Consider the following 27,895-nt stretch of genomic DNA (forward strand, 5'->3'; position numbering starts at 1 on the left):
TCCTCCTTCCTCCTCCTCCTGCTCCCCCTCCTTGCTTCCCTCTCCTAGACTCAATCTGTAAGGAATCTGTTTGGAATTGGCCGTTTTAATCCCTTTTAAGTACTTTTTTTTTTTATAATGCCATGCCATTATGGAAGTGGGCTGTTAGTTTGCTGTGGCCTGTTGCCTTTGATGTGAGTATTTTCTGACTAGGGTTACATTGTAAATGGGACTCCCTGGACCCCCAAGACACACACGCACAAAAAAAAAAAATCAAACTGTGTTTTAATTGGTGTCTACTTTCAGGATACAGGCCCCTCAGGTTTTACTGTGACTTTCACCTGTGACTTTCGCAGCAGCATCTGGTTTGTAGGTCACTGCAAAACAAATGGACAGTTTTTTGTATGGTATCTTAGGACGAGGTGGATTTCTGCTCCACGCTGTTTTTCCCCTGGATGGAAACATTCTTCAACAGCAGTGTCTTGAGTTAGCAGCAGTGAGCCCTGTGTGTGGCTGTGTTTCTATTCTTAGTACCCCCCCTCATAATTTAGACCATTTAACCAAGGTATTCTGTTTTAGCCAACTTGCTGATTTGTTTCAGTATCACCCAGTAAAATGTTTTATGAGAAGTGCAACAGACCGAGCATTGGAGACTGGGTTCTGACAGCACACACGGGTGATTATTAGATAAATGTAATCAATTGGTTCTCTTTCTCAGCCTGTAGAAATAAATATTGATATTCTTTTATCTGATAATGAGAGTTAATAGGGTCTAAATTTGATTACAGGCTGAGTAATTGGTGTATCTTATGTTTTTGGCAATGTTATAATGTTTTGAAGTCTTTTTAAAGCCATGGCAAACCAATTCGATGGTCATGTTAGGACAAGTCTGCATTTTTCCACTAAGATTTAATGCTCTTTCTACCAAACCGGCTTCTTTTTTTCCCCCTTTATTCCTGCTGCTGTGGTCCTGTGAGTATCTTCAATGAGTTCATGATGTGACCCAGAGTAGCAGCACTTTTGACTCAGCTTTAATTGCCGCGTGTGACTGTTTGGGATAGGTAATACCTCTGAAGGCCCTCCAACTCCGGCTTCCCACTCAATGAGCCTGGCTGCTCGGGACAGCTGCCAGACAGTTGTCTCTCTGTTGTGGGTGACGCAGTGTTAATCACACCAGCACGCATGGCCGTGCGCTCTCGGTGGCAGATAACAGTTTCAGCTGTTTTTGTCCTCCAACCCCCAACGACACACACAAGCCACACACACACACACACACAGATAGACAACCACCACCAGCAGTTGGCAGGGCTTTTCTCAGTTTATCTGGCAGTATGGAGCCAGACACACTCATGCACCTGACTGGACGAGAGACAGCACCCCTGTTGTTGACCTGCAACCACACAAAGAGAGAAGGGAGGGGGGCTGCCCTGCTTTAACTTGTAATTTCCCATCAACAGAGACAATTATTGCCCTGCGCATCATGCTGACAGCAGCTATTACATGAGATACAGTTTTCAGATTTGTCACGAGTGACAGAATAGGGTTTACTGCTGGAATGTGACAAAAAGACGAAAGGATAGAAAGGATATAGGCGCAGCTCTCTTTATTTCCATGCATGACAAGGTGGCATCTCTGTGTTGTTTTCAGGCCTGCACTTTGAAGCTGTGGCCACATTGCTTTTATCATCATCAAGGTCTCCCACAGCAGGTGGTGAAACAACAGAGGATTAGCAGATGTAGGCAAGAATGTAATGAGTTATTGGTTTGCTCGCTCGCAGAATTTCTTCAGTCTCTAAAGCCATTTTTTAAAGAGGCAATTTCTGATTAGGAGCAACCTCATTTAGATTTCAGGGGGATATAGAGTGAAAGATAAAGGGAATATTCATAATGTAGAAGGCCCATGTATAAGCTGTGTGTGTGTGTGTGTGTGAGAGAGAGAGAGTAAGTGAGCGAGAAGGAGACCATTAAGTGCTGCACTCTGTTGCCTCAGCTGTGGTGGTGACTGGTACATGCTGGCTCTGCAGTTTCTGTGAGTTTCTTGGCTGTTTTGACATGAAACAGTGATTTGTTGCTGAGGGTCAGGGGCAACATTCAAATTGGTTACAAGGCAAGATTTTTGTTGTGTTTTTGCTGGATGTCACATGGTTCCTGAAATCGGCAATGCCACAGTGATGATAGAGTCCGTCGCCCTGTCCTTCATGCTGGTTTTTCTACGGGGTGGGGGGGATCAGTGCTGCAATAAATCCCTCCTTTGTGCAGATTATAATACTATGTATAATGTATTTGAAGCGCCTGTGCCTGCCGCCGTGCATGCTATTGTTTATTGTAGTTAAGGTAGGCTGAAGAAAGCGGTCTCTCAGGTCTGTAATCCCTCTTCTTTTATCTCTGCCGTACGCTGTATTCTCTCTTTGTGGTGATACAGTTAAATACAAGAGCAGACATCGCAGAGATTCCTTTCCTGTTTTCTGTATTCTTTCTCTCTCCGCTGCCCTCAGGGGTTTCACATCAGGAATTTTTACTGTTATGGGAGGACTTCCCTCAATAAACAATAACCACAGGTGGTTGAGCCATTGTTTGTCCAAACAAAAACAGCTTTTTTAAAATTTTTTATTATTGGTTACCGGGCAAATGTGAATTCTAACCATAACATTTTCAGGAAGACGTTATTTCATGGGTTCTTCTACAGTTTTTGCACCGATATAGTTTGCTTGGTAATAATTTATCTATTGCATCTTGGCTTTAGAAATGGAAAGCTGTACAACAGTGGCTTCAGGAAACAGAAATGGTCTTTAACCTGCTATAGTACTGATATGTATGACATAACAACTTTGTTTCTAGTCTGAGGTGGGTTTTTTTTCGGTGGGTATAGGTGCATGTCACTGAGTTCAGGCTCACAGTGAACTCTTTCACTGACAAATACACGGTGGCCGACCCTCCTCATCTCAGACATTAACAAACATTCGCTCAGGACAGAGTCTGCCCACAGGTTCCAGTGTTGGATAACTCTGCCCGGGTTCTCCTGGTTCTTCTCCGCGAACAGCTGGGTGGCAGCGTCCTCTCCAGCCATATCTACCGCAGCCATTTTGAGACATGCTTCCTCCTTGTCCTGCGGCTTGTTGGGGAACTTAAGGAAAACTCCCTCGCGTAGTTTTTTTGGGTCGTGGGTGGAAGTTTTAACATTTCCTTTTTATTATGAAAACTCATACGCCAAGCGCTCCAGGTGATTAAAGGACCCGTGCTTCAGATCTATTGGCTGGATTCAACTTTTGTTCAGTACAGTTAATGAACTACCACATGCGAGTAATTCTATTAGCTTTGATACGCAAGAAGACAGAAATGAGATCATTGAACTGCTCTTTTCATAAATTTGGTCACAAAATGAAAAGTTGTGAACGCTCACGCAAGTCCGACAGACAAACAAGATGCACACGGTCGACCACAGGATGTCTAGACCACAGATTACATGCAGTGTGTGACCTATACATGTGAGCGAGACAGACTCCACGTTATGCCACACACAGATAGAGAGAGACGGAAAGAGAGGCAGGCAACCTCAGGATACATTATTAACATCCTTTGATTAACCATAATAAGTAGTGTTCAGACCAGAACCACTGACTCCTTTATCATCAGCTCATGGTTTTCCTTTTGGAACACACTTCGCACTGAGCAACCTCATACAACTATGTAGCAGGGGTTTGTTTAAGTTTGCCACTTGAGCCTTTTAAAACGTAAAAAAAAAAAAAAAAAAAGAATTTCGCTTAAATACCTATACATGAGGTTACAGCTAGGTCACTGTCCAATTCTGTTTCTTTAACTTGGAAAATAAAAAAAGGTGGTTGACAGTCATGAAATGGCTTTTTGCGTCCATGTTTGCTATTTTTTTGTTCCCAGTCGTGTTAGTGTAGATTTTCATGTCCAGACAGTTGTGGCAGGGTTTAAAACGGTGGAGAAAAGAATGCACCTGATTTACAATGGGGACCATTGAGTGCAGAGACCTGCACGGCTATCAAAGCACTGTGCAGCCAGCAGGCAACGATTAGCAGGGCGTAGCTCAAACCACATCTTACACACACACACACACACACACATGCACGTGCACACACACACATACTCACAAACGCAGTCATGTACAAATACACACGCGCGCGCACACAAACACACACACACACACGCCCACAAACCTCAGGTGTATCAACACAAGACACTCCCTGTCTCTCCTGTTGGAGTCTAAAATAAGGGCGATTGAGGGGGGGGGGGGGGGGGGGGGGGCTGTTAACCTGGTCAGCCAGACTCACTGTTTTCTGTGTGCACTCTCTTTTACAACAAACACCGGCCTCAGGTGCATTTAACTTTCACATCACATGACTTAACACCCCTGAAGATAAGCTCACACACTTCTGATTACAATACTGTGACCATACAGCTATAAAAGTCGTCAGTGCTGCTCGACAAAATTATAATGATTTATTCTGGTCATACGGCACCACGTGATTGACACGTTAACAAAAACACACATTTTTAATAACGCATAGTTATGTTTTAATAACCTCAGGTGAAATATACCTTCTCTTTTTTCTTTTTCTTTTTCTTTTTTTTTAAATCCATCAACTTCTTAGTTATTTGGCATTATACTGAAAAATACAAAATGAAAAATGGATGAAGACAGTATCAATATTTGTTGTAGCATTCACACCTTGTATGCAGAGAATATTGTGTACTTTGAGGTTTACCTTCTGAGTTTCAGCTGAAGGTGGGATCACATCACACAATAAGCAAATAATATCTCATTTCTTTTCAAATGAAGGAATATGCCAAAGGATGTTTTATTTAAATCTGCAGCAGGTTTCTCAGTGTGTTTGCTGATTAGTTTTTCTTTTTCTGAGATTGTTTTCTTTTGAATTATAACTTGCATACTTTCTTTTTTGTTTTGGTGATATCCACCCAACAACACACGGAGGCTGGCTAAATGCAGTAGCTGATGGTCAAGCCTGGCTCTGCTCCTCCTGTCCAGCGGCCTCTGGCTGGTAGGAATCTGGAGAAATGCTTCCATGGCTCCCAGAGGCCCAACGTCCGCTGTAGGAGCCAGTGACCACCGTCCATTACCCTAATTTGGCTCTCACACGCCGGGGAGCGATGGTGCTTGTGACCTTGGAAGTGTTGTGCACAGCAACGGACGAGAGGCCAAACAAACACATAGAAGCGAGGGGGTGACGTCATGGACTACAGCAGCACAAGTCTAAGTCATCGTCCTGCTTTAACCCCACCCCCAATACAAATAGTTTCTTTTGCTACTTCAAAGAGGAGGAAAACAGTTTATCAGTTAACATGCCGGGTTGTTTTTAGATGGTCTTTGAAGGAGGTGATAGTGGCTGTCATGGCAGTCAATTGGTTGGAGAGGTCGGCAGGCCACAGGTTTTTCTAATTACAGCCTGACCCGGCCGGGCAGATACATTCCTTCCGTCTGATTTTTTCATTTTGCTTTCATACCTCGAACATCCTTTGTCTGTGATTTGAATGACCTCCGAAATTGCCCCCCCCCCCACCTTCATGCAGAAGACTCTTCTGTCTCCCACAGGACAGAGTGCTAACTCTTCATTAGTCTACTTTGATATTTTTCCAACAGTTCTAAGGGTGGTGTTTTTCTCATCTGTGGCCATCTGTCTATGCAGACACCAGCCCATGCTGTCACAGTGTCTGACTCCGAGTAAAGTCTGTGTGGGTGTCTGCGGAGACCTCTGTTCAGTCTTGGGCTTCGGGGCCCCTTTCTCTTCCTCTATCCTACTTTGCTCTATGCTTCTCTGTTCTGCATTTCTGAACACAGAGTCTTTTTTTTTTTTTTTTAACAATTGTGCCTGTAGATGAATGTCTTGCCATCCTTAGCTCAGGAGGGTTTTAGACAGGCTGAACTAATGACCTCGGCTCCTTTGTGCCCAGCCTCAAAGGAATAGGGAATGGTGCTTATGAGCAGTTTGTGGAGAGTGCTTCCTCTTCATATTTATATCTCTGTTATTTTAATGGTGTTATTTCATCCATCCCTTCTTTGAGACTTTGTTGGGAAAGTTTAGCAAAGCCTTAACAAAAAGTTGTTGTGGAGTTGATAAAGTTGGGTGAAGAGCATACTGCAGGGGTTGTGGTGAATCTCTCTTGAGTGTCAAAGGAGTAATTCACTTTAACTTGATTGAAAAAAACAAATTAACATATCACGTGCTAGTGCTTTGAAGAGATTGCTGTCAAAAATACTGTGTGTGCATCAAGCGATTGAATTATATTTCCCAAGATGGTACAAAGCTGCAAGATCTGCCATGGTCCATGTTTACTTTTAGGATTAGGCTCTTTGGAGGGACTGGGCGGACGGCCTTTGTGCCATACCTCGTCCATTTAACGTTATTGAACAGGCTGTTGTCCAGGGGGTTAGTGCTGTTCTCATGACCTCACCTGGCCCCAGAAGAAGCGCTGCCTAATGATCTGTGCTAATGGCAGTCTAAATCTGTTGTTATACCAGATCTCCATAGCAACCCAGGACTCCAGACCATATTGCACTTGTGGCAGGAGACAAATGTCGCTTTTATCAATTTCAGTAACGGACAGAAGTCCAAAATCAGAAGCAGAACAGTAAAAAAAAAAAAAAGAAAAGAAATGGAGGTTGAACTTGAGAGAAAGGTTGACAGAGAGATCAGAAAACAAGCGGCAGCTGAAAGCTCTTGTCCATCTTTCATCTGGCTGCATTGTGAATCCTCTCCCTTGAAGCACGGTGGGCCCAGAGCTGTGTTCACACAGCTAAGATGATTGATCATAGTTAGGACATGTGTGCTCTGCCATCCATCATCCATCTGTCCTTTGCTTTCGACTGTACCAGCTGGTTTCATGACTTTGACAGGACATTGCAATTAACCTTAAAGCAGATAACAGTGGCACGGCCGTTTCGGCTAATGCTGTGTTCAAGGCAGGCTTTTGAAACCGTAAGTTACAGCTTCAAGTCACAACTACGACTTGGTAGCGTTCCAGGTAACCCGTAGCTCGTGTTTTTACCGTCCTGTTGTCTGTGAAAGTTCCCTATAACGGCCACTCGTAACTTCCGACCCGTGAACTCGTACCAGATCGAACTGGTATGACTTCACAGGAAGGAAAAACACAAAGTACGAGTTTCCTTGAACGCACCATGAGTTAGCAGCCCCCGCCCTTGTCAGGCATCAATTGGTCCTCGTGCTACGTCACCACATTCACGCGCATCCCTTGGCTGCACACACAGCCCTTCATGCCGTTCTCTCCCCTCATTGGATAACACTTGTATCCCACAAGGAAAATTTTCTCCTCGGGTTACAGCAGAGCAGAGTGACGGAGAGACTCGTGTTTAGGCTGAAATACTTCATGTAAGTGATTGCTGACGGAAAATAGGACTATTTAGGACTTATATTAACAAAAACATTCCACTGATATCTGCTTTAAGTACAAACTATGAGACATTTGTTTTATGGTTTTACTGTAGAAACCTCGATGTGATGTACTCAACAACAACTGTACAAAGTGGCCATTTAGTGGTGCTTGTAAATCCAAATTAACTTTGTCATTGAGTTGATAAATCATCCTGTGGTCCCTGGGCTCTTTACTTTGAGAGAACACAAGAACATTAATAAAGCTGTTCATAATGGCTTCAGTCACTTAGCAGGTACAGCAGTCGACTCCCTTTGAGCAGTCAAAGAGCTCTGACTATCAACACTGTTGCTAGACAAGAGTGGATAGGAGGTGAGGGGAATATTTGCCCTTCAACAGTGGGCCCCTCTCTGCTGCTATAGCCTGATACTGCGGGGGCCTGCGGAGCCCGGGAGACATTCATACTGGGACTTCACACACAATACTGCGAGAATGAATATCAACAGCTCTCTAGCCAAGATTGTCAACAGTTGATCTGGCCTATTTTTAATAGGGGCCTGACAAAACTGGGTCAGGCCCTTGGTAATTCAGTCTGACAGTTCGGTTCATTTACATTTGCATTATGTCAAGTGTATTTTAACTTCTTGTTAGGCGATATAAGTACCCTCGGCACACAGGTAATAAATCAGTGGGCATGTTCTGTGATCTAGTTTTCTGATGGGGCAACTGCATTGACTGCGAGACTGATTGATGTTGTGAACACAGACGTAGTAGCTCAGTAAGACCTCACCGTACTGAGAATAAACGATTCAAAGTCAACTGAGCTCATGAGTGCTATTTCAGAAAAGTATTACAGTAGTTGATCGTCTTACACACAGAAAATGGTTTCCTCTATCAGATTGTTTTTATTTCCATCCCTGTAAGGCTTCTTGGAATAAATGATAGAATTTCAGTGGCCCATACCCACTGAAATTGGAGATTTATGAAGAGGAATGGGAAATATCATGGTGTCTGCAAAGTCCCCCCCCCCCTCTTCCTCCTCCTCCTTCTCTTCTTCTATTCTTTCTTCCCTAGGACACACACATACCCCACCCTGTCAGTCTCTCCTCCCTTGGGGCCAGTGGGGAATGCCTCCAGGGCTCAGGCCACAGAGAGTGCTTCAGAGAGAGAGAGAGAGAGAGAAACAGTCTTAGTGTTTTGGATTAATAACACTCTGACATCTTGCTTTGCCCACAGCAACTTAACTTTGCATAAAACAGCTCATTTGTTTCATTATCAAATCCATATAAATCTGAGTTGAGGGTTTCAGAGCTGCAGGAGAAGCGTCTTCGCATCTGATAAACTAAAACTTAAGATGCTGTCTCAGTTGTTTTCTCCCCTCAGAGGCCACCAGCATAGATGAGTAATCCTTTGAAACTAATAAGAGACTTGGTCTGGGCTGTTGAAGAGTTAATGGAATTTGATTGTTGCAGAGTAAATTGACATTTCGTGGTAGGAAAAAAAAAAAGTGCCCCGGGGGAGGCATGAGCTCAGTCTGCTAATACACTTAAACATACAATAAATAACAGTGGAAAGTAAATAAAAAGGAAGGGAAGAGATGCCACATCGGTTGTCTTTTATTGCCTGTGTACTTGAAATGAAGCCGGGTCAGAATTTACACGAGTGAAAACTAAATGTGTTGCAAGAAAGCTAACAAAGTCTGTTTGCTTTATTATTCATCACTTACATCATTTAAAGTCTTTTGTCGGGCCACTTTATACATTATTTGGACCGTTCCTATGGTTACCACTGACTGAGTAAAACAGTCTGACATTAGACCGGCCTCATGGGAAAAACACTGAAGCCTCCACAGTGTTTCACCAACTGATTGCATGGCTTTGCTTTAACAATTTCTGTATTGGGTTTTTTTAAGTCTTTTTTTTTTTTTTTAACCAGACAGATTTGCATCTGATTAACATCTTAGATCTAATTTGTCCTTCATCGTCATAGACCACTTGTACCAACAGACCCTCCCCCACTCTGTATTCCTTGTTGTCCGGCTCTCTCTGCTCTCTGTGGGTTGCTGTGCGTTAACCATGACAGCTTTTGTGAGACTGTCACCCTGCTCTCGGAAGTACACAGGGAATCCACATTGGCACTCAGTGTAGCGGGAGAATTCCCCCCTTGGTGGATTGTCCATCGTGTTTTGTGTGCCGAGTCGACTGAAAGAGTCTGCATTAATTATAGCATTTCTTCTTTCTATCTGTCGCCCATAAAATTAACTAATGGGAACCTTATGATGTATTTTTGTGTTGTGTATGGTGATAAAATAAAATGATATAATGACTCATATTGTTTGAATTTAGTACAACCAGCTTTTATCAACATATGTTTCACTGTAAATAGTGTTTTTGTGGCAGGTGAGGCAGATTTAGAGAAACACCTCTCTGCTAATTCAGTTAATCTGTCTGTGGCACATTTCATCATCTTCGAGACTTCACTACATTACATAGATTTGCAGTTTGGCAGCAGCGTTCAGACAGAGACTCTCTGGTCTGTGTCCAAGTCCCACTGTTGCCACAATCTGCTAACTAGCATACAGTAGCTGCTTTTGTAATTTTGACAAAGATGGTTTAACTCTCTAAATTCATGGCCATACGTACCTAGGACAGCTGCATTACGGACCATCACAGTGAGTGGTCACATGAAGACCCTCACCAACACTGGCTACTTTCCCATTAATGGCTCACACAAAAAATACATACCTAACATTAACATTTGTTGCTAGGGCTTTGTATCACGGACAATTAATGTGAAATAAGTGTCAACATAATACATGGATTTTAATCCCATTACCAATTTAAGTGAGTTTTAAAAACCCAGCCCCTTCCCCCCATCCAGACAGATGCATTGATGTGGGTCAATAGGTCAGTGTGCTCCTTCCCTCCACTCCTCTCGTCTTGGGTTAAACACAGGTCACTGTCCATCTTTGGTCACAAGATTCTTGTGAAAATTAATGTAATGTTATTAGTGTTTACATGTCATTTAGCCAACCAACAGATAGATAGAGAGAGAGAGACAGAACACGAAACAGAAAGAGTGAGCGAGTGTGTGGGCGAGTTATGAGCGTGATTATTGCATGCTGTAAGACAGACAAGAAACTGAAACTTAACTTCAGTTGTTATTTACTTGGTGTGATGTCATCCTGTATACTTGAATGGTTAAGCAGTAAAGTGTATAGTGCAACGTTAATCAGTGACTACTTGACGCTGTAGACTGCTTGTATACTGCTGCACTCAGTGCACCTTAAGGTTGTATCATTTTATTGGATGGTTGAGGCCTCTGCCGGACAATGGGGAGGCTCTGCATCTTTTCAGCCGGCCCTCGCAAGGAATGACAGATCACATTCCTTTGCACAGATTTACTTGAAAGATGAAAGGTAGCGTCCAGATTTATACCCGTGAAAGACTTTTGAAAGCACTCAGCTGTGTCTACAGTGCCAACAGTGCAAGCAGTTATACAGTAAGATACGTTTGGGCCATTCGTGAAAAATTAAAAAACTTTTAATTGGTTGTTGGTTGATGGTTCACTTTGCAAAGCGATTTGAGTAAAGGCTGCACAGGGCCGCTATTCACTATATATTCTAATCAGAATGCAAATACGATTTTTGTGCAGGTTAAACAAGGAAATATCCTCTGGAGAATTCATTCAGTTAAGGTTTTACTCTCCCTTCTTATGTAGTTTTATTGCAAAGTTAGGAGTTTCCATTCCTTATTACATTACTGCAAATGTAGGAGACAGTGAGCCGGTACATTGGTTCAAGATTGACTCGCATTGACCTGCTCAAATAATTGATTTGTACTTTAATGTTTATTTTTCTAAATTAATGTCTTGAAATAATATTGAACCGTTTTATGGGTTGGGCATGTCCATATGGGCTCTGGCCCTTCACTTTGATGAGGAGGAAAGAGCATGCAAGGGACTGTAATCATTTTTACATCATCTTAGGGTAGCACTGTATAATTAGAAAGGGTTGATTTCCTTGACCACAGCAGGGGCTGAAATTGCAGGCCTTGCCCCAAACAGGGTTTAGGAAAGTAACTGAAATAGCACTGGCGAGTTTCTGTCCTTGTGTCCCTCTGCGTTATATAGCATCGGTCAGATGGCAGCGCACTCCCTGTGACATGCTGCAGCCTATTCACCAGCACTTGGATGACCGGCTTTTATGTGGCACTTCTTGTTTTCAGAACCAACTACCAAAATTACATCTTTGCCATAATCTCTTTAGCATGCAATATGAGTGCAACCTATGTCGGCCGACGACCTGCTGTGACTGCAGCAAGTGAACAGACAGCAGGCAGCTTTTACAACATATATCATGGTACATGATGTAGGGCCATAGGGGCATCAGTGACTCACCCCAGCAGCTATCATGCCCACCAGAAAATCACAATCTCTAGCTATGCTGTTGCGAATTTATAAATGTTTTGGTCAAGTTTGAAGAGCTAGTGCTGCCCTCAAATACACTGGTAAAGAATAGTTTGACGGCAGAAGGGAAAGAAGTCAAATTAAATTATATCACAAAATTTTACAGATACCGTCCAAGCCTTGTTAAAATTATTTTTATGCCTATAATCAAGCGTTAGAGGGACGAGAGGAAATAAAAGGAGGGGCAGATGCAGATGAAGTGAGATGAAAGAGGCTCCTGGGCTGATATAAATGGGGACACTGAGGCTCATGGTCAGTGCCTTCACCTCTAGTCTACTGAAATACTGCAAAATACATCAGTGTGACCTTCATATTAATAAAATCAGTCATCACACACCTTGGAGAAACACTTTGGATTGATACAGGATCAGCATTTGAAATGCGAGGGCAAGCTCCTGTCATGAGGTTTGTGTTAAGAGGACTTGGCTGTGTCTCTGCATTGGATCTTCCACATCTGCATCTCGGACACACACACCTCCCAAAGGGCCCTTTAAAGTGTCAGTATCGATGTGGGTGCAGGGTTTTTCCAGTCGGGGTCAGGGTGACTGCAGGTCCTGGCGTTGGCTGAGTGACCTTTGGGTCATTCACAGGTTTTTTTTTTCCCCTCCACGTCTGAGGGCATTCAGAAGTGTCATTGCAACCTTTTCCGCTTCCTGTCTCTGGCATTTGTCTTTGTTTAGGGACGCTTTAAAACACACAGGGCAGCTTTGTGTTCCCCCGTGGCGAGGCAGAGGCGTAGAGAAAATGGGTCTCTGTTCCTGATTAGCCCGGCAGCCCGACAACAGCGAGTTCCCCCGAGGAGAGGAGCAGGATGCTAATAGTAGCCTGCCTCTTGTAGTTCAGTCCTCAGTGATTTCTACAAACCTTCCGCAGACAGGCGTCAGTGCTAATCTGCTGAACAGTCCTGAAAACAGAACCAACGCTAATTGTCATTGCTGTGGTTCGCCACATCTGCAGTTATGATTTAGCTGGGTCTGCTGACGTATGGTCTGTATTATTAGTTAGGTACTGCATGTTATCTTGAGGTTGATAATTCATACATTTTAATTTGTGGCTATGATGAGTGGGCAACTTTGATGCCGCAGAATAGATTACTGTACTTTGCTGTCAGCTGGCTCCATGGCGAGAATGGTCTTTCCATGCAGGATTGGTTCTCAGTAAAGCAAAACCTGTTTTTTCCATCTAGAGCCTGGATACCGCGCTGAGCAAACTAGCAGCCAGGTACAGTCATTTGTAAGTCTTGTGCTAAGTCATGTGTAGAGACTGTGGGGAACCGTTTCTGTGAGAAGAACAAATCAGTGTATCTCCATGGTGAGACAGAAAATAGGCAGGGGTTGTCCAGTCAGTAGATGTGAGTGTGATGATAGCAGTGTAGAAGAACAGTGGCACTGTCGGAGGAATCTGTTGGTTTGCAATGTAAGACAGCGGATTATTCCCCATTTCTGAACACCTGGATTATACCGTACACCACTGTGACCAGCTCAACAGGTTTTTCTGTGCAGAGATTACTCTCTTTACACCTGTTGGTGGTTTACCAGCTTTTACCTGAGGTTTGAGGTTTCTAAGCTGATTAGTATTGATTACAATATGTTGGTACTTCATTCTGAATTCAAGATATATTTTTACCTTTTTTTTCTTTTTTACCATCCATGCTCTAAAACCAGTGTTAATGGAAATTCACTTCAGAGCATTTTCATTCATTCATTTTTTCTTTGTCTCCTTTTCTTTGGCATCACCAGATTCTGCTTCCAGTTTGACATAATTTCTAGTGCCTCAGGTCGTATAGGGCCAACAGAGAGAGAAAGAGAGAGAGGGAATGTTATGGCTAGAGACGGGATCTTATGAATTAGATGGAACTGGTTTCTTTTCCACACAAAACACTGGAACAACCAGCCAATGAGCTTATTGAGTAACATGTTATCTTGAACTCATTGGTCAATGACACTGCCTTATTTACTCCATTCACTTCATGTCCTTCTCATGTGCCCCAGTGGCATGAGAAATGCTCACTGGTCCATGACCTCGGGTTTAAATACATATTACGTACCTCTGTGTTTTCTGGGATGCAGGCCTTTCTCTCCTTTTTCCCACTCCTACCAGTTGTCCTTGTTTGTGTCCCTAGCAACATATTAAGAGAGTTATCTCAAAGAACAAAGTTGTTCTTGATATCCTCAGCATACCAGTCTGCAACATATGGGTGGTCAGAAACATTTCGGATAGGATGCTTAGGAGGAATTTTAATTTCTGCAACACATTGCAGTCGGCTGTTCACATGGGACAAATGTATTATAGCATAAAGAGTCAGTCAGGAGTTAGAAATCATCTCTAATCAATGTCTAATTCTGCCTTAAAGGTTCAGTGTAATAATTGGCAAGTTTTATAGGCAAAATCTTAATATATACCCATAAATATATTTGTACAAGTGTATAATCGCTAAATAAAATTTGTTTGGTCTTAATAGCCTTAGAATTCTTCATTTATATATACACATAGCAAGGGTCTTGCTTTAGAGACTGTTGCCATCTTGCACTGCCATGAGAGTACGTTTCATGAGTTTCACGTTCATAAATAGACCAACAAAGAAAAGAGCGGAAGGAAAGAAGAAGGAATAGGAAACAGACATATCGTAAAATGGTTTAGATCTTCACCTCATCGCTCCATCCTCCTGAAATAGGCTACTCCCAGTTGTCCCAGTCGTGGTAAACAACATTTTTTTGTCCTCAGAGGCCACCGTCACTTTGCTGACGGGAGGGTGCGTGCGAGCGAGTGAGCGCTACATCTGAACGCTAGATGTGACAGTTTTTCCCTCCATTTTACACACTGGACCTTTAAGTTGATTGCCTTTGGTTGATTATTTTTAAATGAACAAAGGAAAGAGAAATGTGTTCAAGAAGACATGATACTAATGAAGAAATCAACAGCGAAATATAAGAACAGCTTATCATGCAACTACTTTTTCATGTTTGTTTACAGAGACCTACACATTCAGCACTGTTCACCGTGCTGATGTGCAGTAAATTAACATAACAGGAACGATTCTCAAAGTTTTACTTTATCATGCATGGAATAGACAAGTAGAAAAGTCCATAAAGTTTCACTTCTTCTTCCCTCATACCTCTGCTGATACAAAAAAGAGATATGCCAGTGAACGTGTGTGTTTTTGTGCTGCTGAACGACAGAGCATAACTAAATATGCAGCACAGTTCAACCACTCAGTCTAGACTCCTGACGTCAGCACATGAGGTAACACAAGTGGTATTTGTACCATCTGTAACAACCTTGTGATTCTCCTTATCTACAGGTGATGTTCACAGTCACAGCGCTCAAAGAAGATTCCCGCATGAGGGAAACCCCCAGCCCCAGGGCCCTGGCAGCGGCCACCTGAACCTACAGGACGATGTTTTCAGGCTAAGTCTTGCCAAGGGGGTGTCCATGTCCCTCCCCTCATCGCCTCTGCTGCCACGACAGTCCTACATGATGCCGTTACGCCCCAGCAAGAGATCACCAGGTACGAAGCCGGACAAATGTGCTGCAGGAATTTGGGTTATTCCAATCATTTGCACACTATTACACTACCACAGTCTGATCTTCATTTGTCTTCATTCATGAATGAGCTGTAAAACTTTAGCTTTAACAAAATTATTCTGAGTAATTGTTCATCTGGACAAAGTAAAAGTAATGAAGTAATAATGGCGGCTGGTTCATTCTGGATCCCAGCAGTTAGTCTGTGAGCTCAGTGTGCTTTACAGAGATTTGTTTTTGTCACTTCATCTCCGTATTTGATCACCTTGTGTTGAAGTATAGGTCTCTACAAATGCACCGCGTGTTTACACTTAACTGGCTCGTAATGGGTGAGTGTTTACACTGGATCTAATTGTAAGCCCCCCCCCCCAGGTTCGCTCTGTCCACTGTGTAGAGAACAAGCCTGTCAGCAGCTGCAGAGCAGCTCCAAAGCAGGGGGTGAGGGGGGGTATCTTTGTAGCCAAACTTGTTTCAACCTGAGTCTTTGTATTCTGGAGACTTGGCAAAGAGGAGAGAAATCCTTTAAGTGGTCAACGTGGCCCCACTCACATGTGGCACTCATCTGTGGGCTATCTAGCCTTTGTTTAGAGTGGTTACAGCTTTGATCTGTTTAGTGTAAAGATGAGTTGATGGCAGGGGGATGGTATGGTATGATCCCTATGGAGACCTGTTCAAGTTCATCTCTTATTATAGATCTGCATTTAACTCTTCAACTCTCTTTTAGTTGTGTTTCATCTCTATCTTCGCTTGTTTTATATGACTTTTCTTATCTGAATGGCTTCGCTTTATTTCTTGCTTCAGATCAGGATGGAGGTGTTGTGTTTGCAGAAGTGTTTTTCTTCTCAAACTGCTCTTCCACAATTCTCATCATGCAATTCAAAACCTCACATTTGACTTGCAGGCCTGAAATTGTGATGCAGTGCTTTTTGCAAATGTTCACAGGAAAGCAGATATATAACTGCAAGTATGCTTACTCTCTAGTTTATGAAAAAGACACAAATGCAATTTATAATAGCAAAGTGGAAGCTCACTTGTGTAGCCCCTACTCATTTGCAACAAACCAATTCAACCACCGCAGGTGATACAGGATTTTGGGAAGATTGTTTTAAATCTGTCAGAGTGGGTGCTGATGAAATGTACATTTACAGCGATGAAGGAAGCGACCGAGGGAGAGAGAGGGAAGAGACTGGGTTTGTGAAGGTGAAAAGGGCTCTGGGGACAGGGGAAGGGGAACACTCATTAAAGGCATATTCCCAGCTGGCGTGTTCTGAGGCATGGAAAAACGAAGGGGGAAAAATGGACTGACAAGATAGGATGCTGTGGAGGACATCCAGGGAGCAAGGGTTGGGGAGGGGGGGAGGGGTCTGGAAGCTCTGTTCCACTGTCCTCACAGGTAACTGTGAAAACCCACAGGGGGAGAGTTCACACCTCCAGTTAATAAACCCATACTGCAGGAAATGTCTCAGCTCTGCGACGAAAACAACATGGGTCGTGCCGCATTTTTCTCTCCCTCGATCTGGCTGAGCCATAGAGACAACAGTGTGAGACTCAATTTAAGACTCATCTCTCGTTGAAATGAGCAAAGTTAACCTCTATCAAAAATGAAATGGGTTGACCCTCCAACATATAATCATAATGCCGACCTTGGATTGTGAAGTTGGCTGTAGGCTGGACTTATTAAACCTCATACGTATGAGCATACAGATATTTTGAACATTCTACTATTATGAAAATGCAGGTTCCTTTGTGTTCTGAGATAAGTAACAAGCTATTCTTTGATCCCTGCTCTTAAATAAAAACATTTTAAAAGGTGTTTTCTCTGGCAGCAGATGGTTGCATCGTGTACACAGATGTGGAGGCCATGGGCTTTCCAAAACAGGAAAAATGTTTTGGAAGCATTTGAAGCAGTTTCTTGTGAATGTAGGCAATAACCACGTCTAAATAAACCCTAAAAAGTCCATACTGTATATCGCTTTCATTTTCATGAATAAATAGCACATCTGACATTTTGCTGTCAGTCTACAGCATGCGTGACAACAGCGCGGTTTCCTTGTTATTGTTGATGAGTTTATCCTACCAACAGACTCCTCTGTCAGACCACCCTCATCATATAAGCTCTTGCATATCGCTGCCTTCTATATTTATTTTTTCAGCAGCCAGAAAAAAAGACGTCGCCGGGGTTGTACAAACACATTTTTCAGATAATTCAATTCATAATGATTCAAGAAACATTTTATTTGTCCCCAGAGGGAGATTCAAAAGCACATACTGTAGAGCAGCAAGAAAATACACACAAGAAAAACAACCAGTGTCATGAGGGCAGTGCTTAGGTACAGTAAGTTGATGCAGTGCTCTAAGGAGTAGAGTAAACATAACTATAGCTCTTATTTTATAGCACTGATATCATAATACACAAAGGTTAAGAATCATGGATACATTTTGCTAAAGTTTATCTGGCAAAGAACATTTAGAAGATAGAAGAAGATGAAGAAGTTTAACAGGTTCTACCCTCATGTGTGTATACATACAGTACATCCATCAGTGCATTCATTTCACACATCCATTCACCCTCCTTCCCATTCAGGCCATCACAGACGACTTGGAAGGGGAAGTGGTTTCACAAATTCAGAAAGCATTTTGTGGCCTGGCTTCATTTCCTGACACATTGGATAATCTATCGCAGTTTGGAGGGCCCCAACTTAGTGGTTGTTCTTTTCATGAAAAACTTCACAGGGGACAACAGAGAAACATTGAGTTAATTAGGAGTGTGACGGATGCCTGAGCCACAAAGTCCTGGTGGTGTTGACTGCCACAGGCTTTGATCAGCTAAACCCAGAGCTTAACCATGAAACACAGCACCCTGACATGTGTTGAACAGCACCTAGACTTTACAGTCCTAATAGTTTACAGGCCTTTGAAAAAGCCCAGGGAAGAACGTTTACTGCAAGAATGTTGCCTGAATGGACCCATCTCGCTCTAAACCAGCGCAGGTCAAAGATCAAGAATAGAAAAACTTGAGGACCCTCAACCTGAGGTTGGTAGAGTGAAGCTGATGACACAGTAAATGTGGTTTTCATCTCTCTCTAAGCCATTAGAGCTGATGGGAGTTAATGGTCCCACAGTCTCCTGGGTATCTACACAGTGACCTCCACTGGTTGCAGTAGGTTACTGTACTGTTGCAGGGTTAAAAACATCTGTTGTGCTCAAGGCTGCGCTGCTAAGTGAGGGCAAGTATGTAAATATGACCTGTTTAACACTATTATCGTCTATTAAATTCAAACTAGCCCACCTTTCCTTCATTATACACTTTACCACAAATACACCCCTGAAATATAAGCCCAACACCAGTCTGCGGATAAACATTAGCATAATATCACATATTAAAGTCATCGAAGTGAATATTCACAAAGACATTGGAGGATGGAAGATACAGAGGTGATACCAATGTTGCCACTGAAGGCACAGTACAGATGTGTGACCTTTCATGTGCCTTGTCTCTGCATCAGTCTGCAAGGGACCATAAAATAGCAATTCATATAAATTTATAGCGGTCATCAGCAGTGCAATGTTTTAATTGGTATGCAGCGAGGCCGCAGGCGGAGCGGTCTGTGCTCGGCTGCTGAAACGAGTTGTTTGACTTTTTGCTTTGATGGGAGCTTCAGCTCTCAGAGGTTCAGAGGCCGGTTCACGGATCGATCAGCCAGGCAGGTCTGTAGATCACCACCAGAGAGCACAGCTCACTATTCTGTCATTATCTCTCTATCAGAGAAGCACAATGGACTTCAAGAACTTTTCTTTTCTGTCATCCAGCCTGGGTCCTGATCCTGCTGGTGCTCTTTAATTGGGTGAAATTCTTTTGTGTTTGGACACTTGGCAGCCTGAAAAAAAAAATCTGTGCAGCTGCCAAGGACACCGCTTTTTAAAAAAAATGTTTTTAACTTCATCAGACCTAGCTCTGATTGTACCTGTTTCAGCCAATCAGGTGACAATTTTCACTGAGAAATTTGCTCTTTATTTCTTTTTTGTGATATCAGCTCCCCTATTCACTCCAAACACATTGGATGCAGTTCATGAGTGGTGGTCAGCTGTTGAAGCTGTTTGGTTATTGGTTATTATAGCCATTTAATAATAATGTCTGTGTTCTAGTAACCGCATAAAGCAGCACAGAAAGTCTTTGGTGATACATTATCGGATTTCACCATGATTTTTTTTTTTTTTTTTTACATCAAGCCTCCCCAATACAAACAGGCACTAAGAGCATATGCAAGTTCAAGGACATTGTTTGCTTTCACTAAAACCACCTCTGCTAGTAGAAATGTATGTCAGGGGATTATAACTGTAGCTCATTTTTCACAATCGTTTTAAACGCTGGTTCTGACAAATAACGTCAGAGGAAACATGAGCACAGTGTTCATCCACTGGCGCTCTTCATCTTCCTCGATGCTGCCAGACGGGCGCAGTTTATTTTGTAATTCTGTCAGGAGGATAGGAACTCTCTTCAAAGGCAGTTGTAGCCCCTTTGAGGTGAGCTCTCCTGAAGTCACCTCTGGGGTACTGACAGCAACCAGACAGCCCCGGGGGAATATTGATGCCTTTCTGTGAGCTGAGCTGTAAAAGACCTTGTGATGCCGCACGGACTCTTTGAAGGGGTTCCTCTGATGGGCACCCAGTGAAAAGTACTATCCAGCTCTCCACTTCACTGCGCTTCACTACACCCCGGCTTTGGCTCATTATCACGTGCAGTCCCCCCATTTTCATCTGCAGCGGGATCCCACTTCACCTCCTGCCTCAGAGAGAGACCGCTACTGAAGAACCTGTTAATGCTTCCTCAGTCAGCAGTAGAGTCGGGATTCTCCTCGAATACATTGGTGCATCTTACTAAATTGTAAAAAGGCATTAAAACATCATGGCTTATACCAGACGGAGTCATGAGTTATGTGTGAGATTAGTCATGACTGTTAAACACATTGGGTTTCTCACTGTGCTACAATGCAAAGAGGATAATAATAATACATCAAGCTGTGAATATGGAATGAATCCTAAATTGGCGCACACGTGTAAAATTGAATCATGGCTGTAATCTTTCTCAAGTATTGTAACTGTAACAGTGAAAGGATTAACAGCTTGGTACGGCTATTAAGAAGACCATTCAATATTCACTAAATAACACTGGTTCTTCATGCAGCAGCATATCAATTTCATCGTTCCGTTTTTTCCTCCGAATATATTATTTTTCACGTTTGAGTTGAAGAATGACATTTGAAAACATAAAGAGCCCTGTTGTGAGACTGCTCTCATTCCCCTTTGCTGCACAAAGAGGACACACTGTCTCATTGATAAGCTGAAATGTGAAGAGTGTCAGAGTCCATCTCGAAGAATGCTGGGAAAACTCCTTGATCACTTCGTAACCGCGAACAACTGGCTCTTTCATTGGAATTTACTGGACACAACAAGTTGTCCAGCATAGGTATTTGACTGTTTGGTATGTGTCTGTCTGCGCCTGCTGAGTGATAGCTCGCTGGGCATGGCTTCCCCAGTCTCATGGTGAATAGCAGTGAGTTAAGAGTCCTCTGCAGTCACAGCTCGACTGGCTGCTTTACCCCAGAGACACTCTTTTTCCCTCTGTCTTCTTCTTCCTTAACTCACACCCCGTCTGCTCTCTGTTTGCTTGCTTCTCTTACTATCTATTTAACAAGTGTATTTTCATAGATACATATTTACACATTCATTACATATTTACATTGCAGGTGAGCAGCTGATGTTTTCGACTCCAGGAATATAGTGAGTCAGCAGGTGGTGCGTTGTGTTGCAGTTACACATAATAACTGCCGTAACCCTTGTTATTAAAGTGATGTGATGATTCTGAGCAGTATACGGAGTTGGAGAGAGCCTCAACACATCGAAAGAAAACTGTTGAGAAAATTGAGATTGCAAATTGACTGAGGGTGATGAAACATATTTTAGAGTGAAACAACCCATTAACACTCAGTCCGCTGGTATATTTCATTTACATAAGCATCATATTTGGGGATTTAGTTTTTAAAACATGTACGATGAGGCAAGATTGTATACAATTACTAACAGTTGAACAATAACAGAAATGATGCAACAAAATACAGTACATGCATATTCATAACTGAATTGAAATGATCAAATGTCATATCAATACAGATTTGATCAACCTAGTTTTTCTAATGCTATTTTTCTGTGTTGCATCAAAAGCGACTGTCCATCATGCCAGTCTCTTTCACTCTTTCCTTGTCAAGCTCATTGTACTTTTGAATCAGTCTGCTGTTTTTTTTTTCCTGCTCCAATGAGCTCTTGGCTGCGTTTTTTTTTTTTTTTTTTTTTTGGAGGACATCAGAATGAGATATTTCTCATTTGTCCTCCCTGCGTGGGGTAGGTTCAGAACATGGAGATTTAATGCATTTTAATTTGTTGAATCTAGCTTTGAGATAGGACATAAATCCTCACATTCTTCGTTGTCAGGTCTTTGTAGAATTTTAGAAATATGAAGATTGCCTTACATAAATTATTCTTAATTATGTACTTATTAATGTGCATAGAAATAGATTTACGTTCTGGAGTTTGCTTCGAAGGTGAAGATGAGAATGAGAGCGTATCTTATCTGCCTCTCTCCCTCGTCGTCCTTCAAGGGTCATATGTCTGACACTTGCATGTCCGCGACCTTTTCACGCTCGTTATAGACCCGCAATTGCTTATTCGTCAGTGCCTCCATCTCGAAAGGCTCAGCAGTAATGGCACCCTGTTAAATCTCGAGATGAGATTTTGAATGGAAAAGAAACCACAACGTGCTTTGTCTGATGCTCAGACATCAGAGCCCTGCCGAAAAGACCCTTTGCCTCTTCCCTGTGTTATCGGCCCTTAGATGTGTCCTGAAATTACCCCTGATAGCCGGCCACATGTTTGTTATTTCATGTGTGGATCCTGTGTTCCTCCTGGCACTTTGCGTAAACTGAATCTGAACTTAAGCATATGGTTTGGATTACCCAAACTATGCCCGCTGTTGTTTTTAGATGAAATACAGTCAACGGAACATATTAGGCCGTTCGCTTTTGGTCCAAGATATTTACCTGAACTAAGTGTGTCTCACACACAGCCCCCTCTGTCTCCGTAAGTCCCCCTTTAATTGGAGCCGTGTGACTCCTGGGTAATAGGTTGTGCCTGACCATTCTCAGATGAATGGAGGTTTTCAGGACCGACTCTCTGGCTTTGTCTGCCGAACAACAGGCCCACTTTGATCGCTTTTGTAGATACTTCACCGGATCAGTCCTCTTTATTCTTAGACACATGTTACCACATAAATCAGCCATTCTGCTCTGTAACATCTCAAATGTGGAGGTGGTGGTGTTGTTACTACAGGAGCTTTGTGGCCACAACAACATATACATGACTGCTGCTTGTGGGCTCCTCTGAAGAACAGTTAAATTTAGCTTTAGGCTATTACTTTGAGTTTTCTGAGTTTGAATGTGACAAGACATCTGATAACATCCATGTTGTTATGTTTGAAGATGCAGAGAAGCTCAGATAGTATTGGTATGAAAATCACAGTTCCTCACTATGCATTTCAAGTTGCATATCCATAGATGGCACTGTGCATCAAGCTGACTTTGACTCTCATGCTTGCTTTATTGCAGTGTCACCTCCAGATCAGTTCCTCTCACTTGAATGCCGCTCTAACTCCCCCTCTCCTCAGCCCCCCCCCCCCTCTCTTCCAGTGTCAGTATCTGCGGCTGAGATCGCAGCTGTGGTTTAAGAAATTGTACAATCTGATTCAGATTGTTTGAGGTGGGAGTGACCGGTTTTGGATGTGGTAATAGGAAACGGCTATCTCTGCTCTCCCATCCAATCTTCATGTTATGACTGGGGTTACACATACAGTCATCTGATAAACCGGAGTCTGGAGGAGGTGGAGGTTGGGATTGGGTTACAGTGGGTCAAGGCTGGAGTAGCATGGAGGAGGGCTGCCAGGGGAGTCATGCTGCTGTCATTCTCCATGGATTTATGGATCTAAATACAGTCGCCTACTTTCACATTATATTCTGTAGCCTTTAGCACTGCTCTTGAATGCGGACTCTGAACTGCATTTCCTTTTCGCACAGGAATATTCGGGCTAGAAGCGTGCAGTTGCTTGGGAGATGTTTGTTTCATGACTAAGTATTTAGTCTGGTGTCTTTGCTGGATCTCCTGCAAGTACAAACAATGATATTGCCACTGTCAGGAAAAATTAATAGGCCTTTCCCATCACTCAAATAAACAACCATATTTTTTGTCTCTTTGGAGCAGATTAAAAACCAGTTATTACAGGATAAGTTGAACACACACAAACATGGAAATTATGCTAAGCAGTGCGTCTAGTGGGGCGACTGTCCGTGATTTATCGCAAAATTCAGTGCAGTGAGCAAGCATTTTGTGTGGAGCTGTGGGATTTTCTAATTTTGTCGTGGTGCGAGCAGAGGGAACAGAGCAGCCGGCTAACCTCATCTCCTCACTAAAGACAAAGACGGTCTTTAGAGGACTGCACCGCCGTCCCAGATACATCATCTGACTTGCACCAGGACACCAAGATCTTAATCTGCCCATAGCGTACATACCCTCGCAGCAATAAGGAGGGGAGGGGGTATTTTCAAATGACTGCTCACAGATCAACATGGAGAAAAACTCAGTGTATTTGTCTGTTTTGCTGATCCCCAATAGTGGATGTGTGTGTGTGTGTGTGTTAGAGCGCCTGCTTTTTAAAGTTCAGTAAGAGGCTAATTGTTGTGGTTTCCTGCTGTAGTTTACATTCCCAGAGCTGGCTAGCAGTGTTTTGCTGGGAGTCTCTAGGCATACAGACAATATTCCGGGTTGTCAGACAGACCAGAGCTGCTTTCAGCGCAGGGAACTGTCTGAGAAAGTGTGTGTTTTGTGTGTATGTGTATATGTGTGAGTTTTATGCGAGCTACGGAGTGCAGCCAAGCCTGTCCAACTAAGACACCACCGCCTCTCATCTCTAGTCCCATCTGGAACACGTTAATTCAGCGAGAACTCTGACTCTCGCTCTCTGGTCCTCTGATTCTCTTCGTCTTTTGCATGTCTTTCCCTCTCTGCCTCTCTGTCTGACACTGACTCTCTCTCCCTCTCTCTCTCTTTTTCTCCCACTCTCTCTCATTCTCCCTGCATCTTCGGTTCGTGCTGGCAGGTCCAAGCAGGAAACCCAAATATGTGGAGAGTCCTCGCGTTCCTTCTGATGCCATCGTGTCAGCGCTGAGGAAGGTGGCTGATAACAAGGAGTCCTCACACAATGGTAAGTTTCACTTTCAGTCCATTTTTGTTTGACTGTTTTTGTCTTTTATAGTAGACGGTGGGAAAAGTTAGAATGAAAAATTGGCTTAATGTTGTCTGCTGGAGTCCACAACTTTGTCTTTATATGTGATCTGTCTTCATGGTTGTATACGTGTTGTGTGTGTGTGTGTGTGTGTGTGTGTAAGGAGAATACCATATCATGAATAGGTCTCTCTAATTCATGTAGCATCAATTACTGTATAGTGGTCTGTGTAAGTACCAGACAGTGCAGAGTTCCTTGCCCCTTATGCAAACAATAGCGCTGTGTTTATTTTAAAGTGCGTGTTTAGATTACACCAGAGTCAGTTTTCAGTGTGTGGAGACACACAGTTGGACCGAAGCACCAGATTGGTTTCATGGGAATGAAATGAAGAGGACAAGACCTTTAATTGCTCGGTAACTTTGCGTGTATACGTGGTTCTTGTGTTTCCACGTTTCCCTGAGCTGTACCTTACCTTTAGCCTGATTACTGCCTACTCTGTCCTGTGTTGTAGTTTGTGTGTGTGTACTGATGTAATGTTCCACTTGGTGCTGTATTTTGATTTCCAGCAAAGCAGGGTGGCTTAAATTTTCTGCCACAGGCTTAGGTGGAGTTGTTGGATGCGTTATCTTTAGCAAAAGGCAACAGAGAGAGAGAGAGAGAGAGAGAGAGAGAGAGAGAGAGAGTTGGTCTGATTGTACATGGCTCACATATGCAGACACAGTAGTAACCCAGCGGAGCCCAGTCACTGCTGATGGTACATGCCAAGAGGCGAGGGTGTGTCTGACACTCAGCTGGCACAGAGCAGTGTTTGGGCTCAGAGCGGGCTACCGGCAGATAGCGGACACCAGATAAGTGTTATCTCATGACAGCTGGTGTACTGGCACTGGCACTGCACTCATTTTATGAGCTGTGTTCTCAGAAAGAAAAATTGCACAAAAAAAAAAACTTTTGAGACACAGATGTATAGAGCGTCTGTGAAGTTAGGTACCTAATAGGTGTCAAAGTGTCTTTGAGCAGAAAATCAAATTCACAGAAGAGGAATTACATCAACATTTCCCCATGTGTTGCCCTCATCTGCCTTGGAAGTGAATGCACATAAACACACGTCTTCAGCATGCCTGCACCGTCTCAGTCAGAAAATGATCTTTCCCAAGCTTTGCCTCTCCTTTGCTTTTCTCCACACACACACAGTTAAGAAGTATAATCCTTAAAGTGAGTATACCGTATGTAATATAAACACAACAAACTCAGGCTCACACAATATCTCTTGTTGTGGTTGTTTTAACCGTGTGTTCTCAGTGTGGCCTCTTCTCTAATTTTGTTCCAGGATAAAATTGCTCTTCACGCAATATAACAGATCTAGTTATCTCACAAGTAGAGATTGTGTCAAATTCACTGATGAAGCCTCAAGAAAATGTTTTTGCTGATACAAAATGTTAAGAGCGACCAACCACGTCAGTCTCCAACAGGGAGGCTACAAAAAACTGAACTAAAAAACCTTTATTGAATTGTGCTCTAATCTTCAGCTCCTCTTCTGATCATAGAGAAAACAGAGCAGATCTGCTCAGTTGAGGATGAAAAAAGAAATGACAATGTAGTCTCTAGGGCAGCAGGCAGCATTCAGACCAATTTAATGGCTAATGTGTGTTGGAAAAAGGGCAAAAGAGTCTGTCTCCTTGTGCAGCACCAGGCATTTAAAACATTTTAGTCTCATTCTAGTATCTGGCAGTGACTTGTACACGCTCTCATGTGAAATAACCAGTGTTTAAGGTCAGACAGCTGCTTGCATGTGTCCTTTGTTATTGGCTCAGTTAATGTAAGCAGATAAGCCAGCAGAAATGTTCTGCCTCCTTCTTCTCACAGGCGTAGTGAGCACGTTGGAGAAGTTTACTGCTGAGAACTGTGAATGAGCCAACTCACTCAACTCATTATGTACAATTAAACACTGTATAAATCGCAGACTAATGATGACTAATTGTAATAGCCCAGCTGTAGTAGGACAGCTGACAGGCTTCCGTGCCTCCTCCTTTTCACTCTCGCATCGGCAACTTCACACATACTCACACATATTGGATTTAACAGAGTTCAGATTGAATGTTTAGAGTTAGTTGACGTCAGATGGATTAACCTGTATCAAGGTGCATTACACATGGCAAAGACACATCCAGTGTTCTGGTGTCAAAAGAAAAGAAAGCATTTGTCAGTGTGTATTGTCGCTTATTTCAGAGATAGTAAACAGTGCATGCTTTTTGTTTTTATTTGCTAACTGTGCAGACAGGACAAGACGGTTATTTGACATTGCAGCTTTTGAAACAAGGTCAGCGTCAGCGCGGAATGTTGATGGAGAGCTGGAAGAATCTGAGTCGGAAAAAATCCATTGGAAGTTTTGCAGCATGAGAACTGGGTGACATTTAGGTCACAAATGGAGTCAGTTTTTAGGAGTTGTAAAGGGGCTTTTTGTTGTGGGAGTGCTGAGCGACGGCGGCCCGTTCATCTGCAGTCAGAAACCAACCTCCAGCGCAACTGTAGGAATGTCATTTTTAAGATTTTTGCCGTGTTTCATTTGGCTGTCCTCAGACATGATTAAAGCCTGCATGTGGACTTTGAATGCATTCATTTGTTCCTCTCTGGGGTTGGACTGTCAGCTCTGCAGTGCTCTGTGTTGTGGACAACCAGGAATGGCTGCAGGCTAAGAAAGGAAATGTGCATTTGACCTCCTGCGGAGTCGTTTCACATGGCTCCGTCTTTGAGGAGGGATAGAGTTTCTTGTGTGTGAATGCGATGTGTATTTCTGTTTTTCGTCCATGTGTCCACACGCACATCAGTGTTTGTTTATGCATGTATGTCTTGGCGTGCACGTGTGTGTTTGCAACAAGCAGTCAACAGTCCTCCTTTCAAAATTGGTTCAGCTGTGGTCGCGGGGCTCTGTTTCTGTCAATCACGGCGCAACCTCAGGTCCTGTCCTCTCCCACAATTATGTCTCTCTTCTCCACCCCCACCTGTCACTAGTCTCATGGGAGCCAGGACCAAACACTGAGCATGTGTTTCTTCATATTAGCACTAGCAGCGCTGAAACAAACTTAGATTGTTAATTATTCAGTGAGTTTTTACACCACTTGAAACATCTGGCTGTAGTTTTGCTTTTGCATATTTCTGACCATCCATTGTCAGTTCTTGTGCAGTGCCTGTTACTCATATATTAACAGCTCGTTGGAGTGTGAATTTG

At 43.0% G+C, this 27,895-nt stretch overlaps 1 protein-coding gene across 4 annotated transcripts in view; it reads left to right on the plus strand.

The window, feature by feature from the left end:
* LOC146964954 (protein TANC1-like) overlaps positions 1-27,895 on the plus strand; it is a 97,150-nt gene that overhangs the window by 15,831 nt on the left and 53,424 nt on the right. For 2 of the 4 annotated variants that reach the window (XM_085765600.1, XM_085765601.1), the window contains exons 3-4: positions 15,121-15,327; positions 24,544-24,648. In XM_085765600.1, the coding sequence (XP_085621726.1) occupies positions 15,121-15,327; positions 24,544-24,648 (312 nt within the window). The remainder of the gene's footprint in view (positions 1-15,120; positions 15,328-24,543; positions 24,649-27,895) is intronic. The other 2 variants (XM_085765602.1, XM_085765604.1) reach the window with 1 other exon arrangement.

This window comes from Trachurus japonicus, chromosome 21 (assembly GCF_045865225.1).
Source record: "Trachurus japonicus isolate A0001 chromosome 21, Traja_1.0".
Lineage (NCBI taxonomy): Eukaryota > Metazoa > Chordata > Actinopteri > Carangiformes > Carangidae > Trachurus > Trachurus japonicus.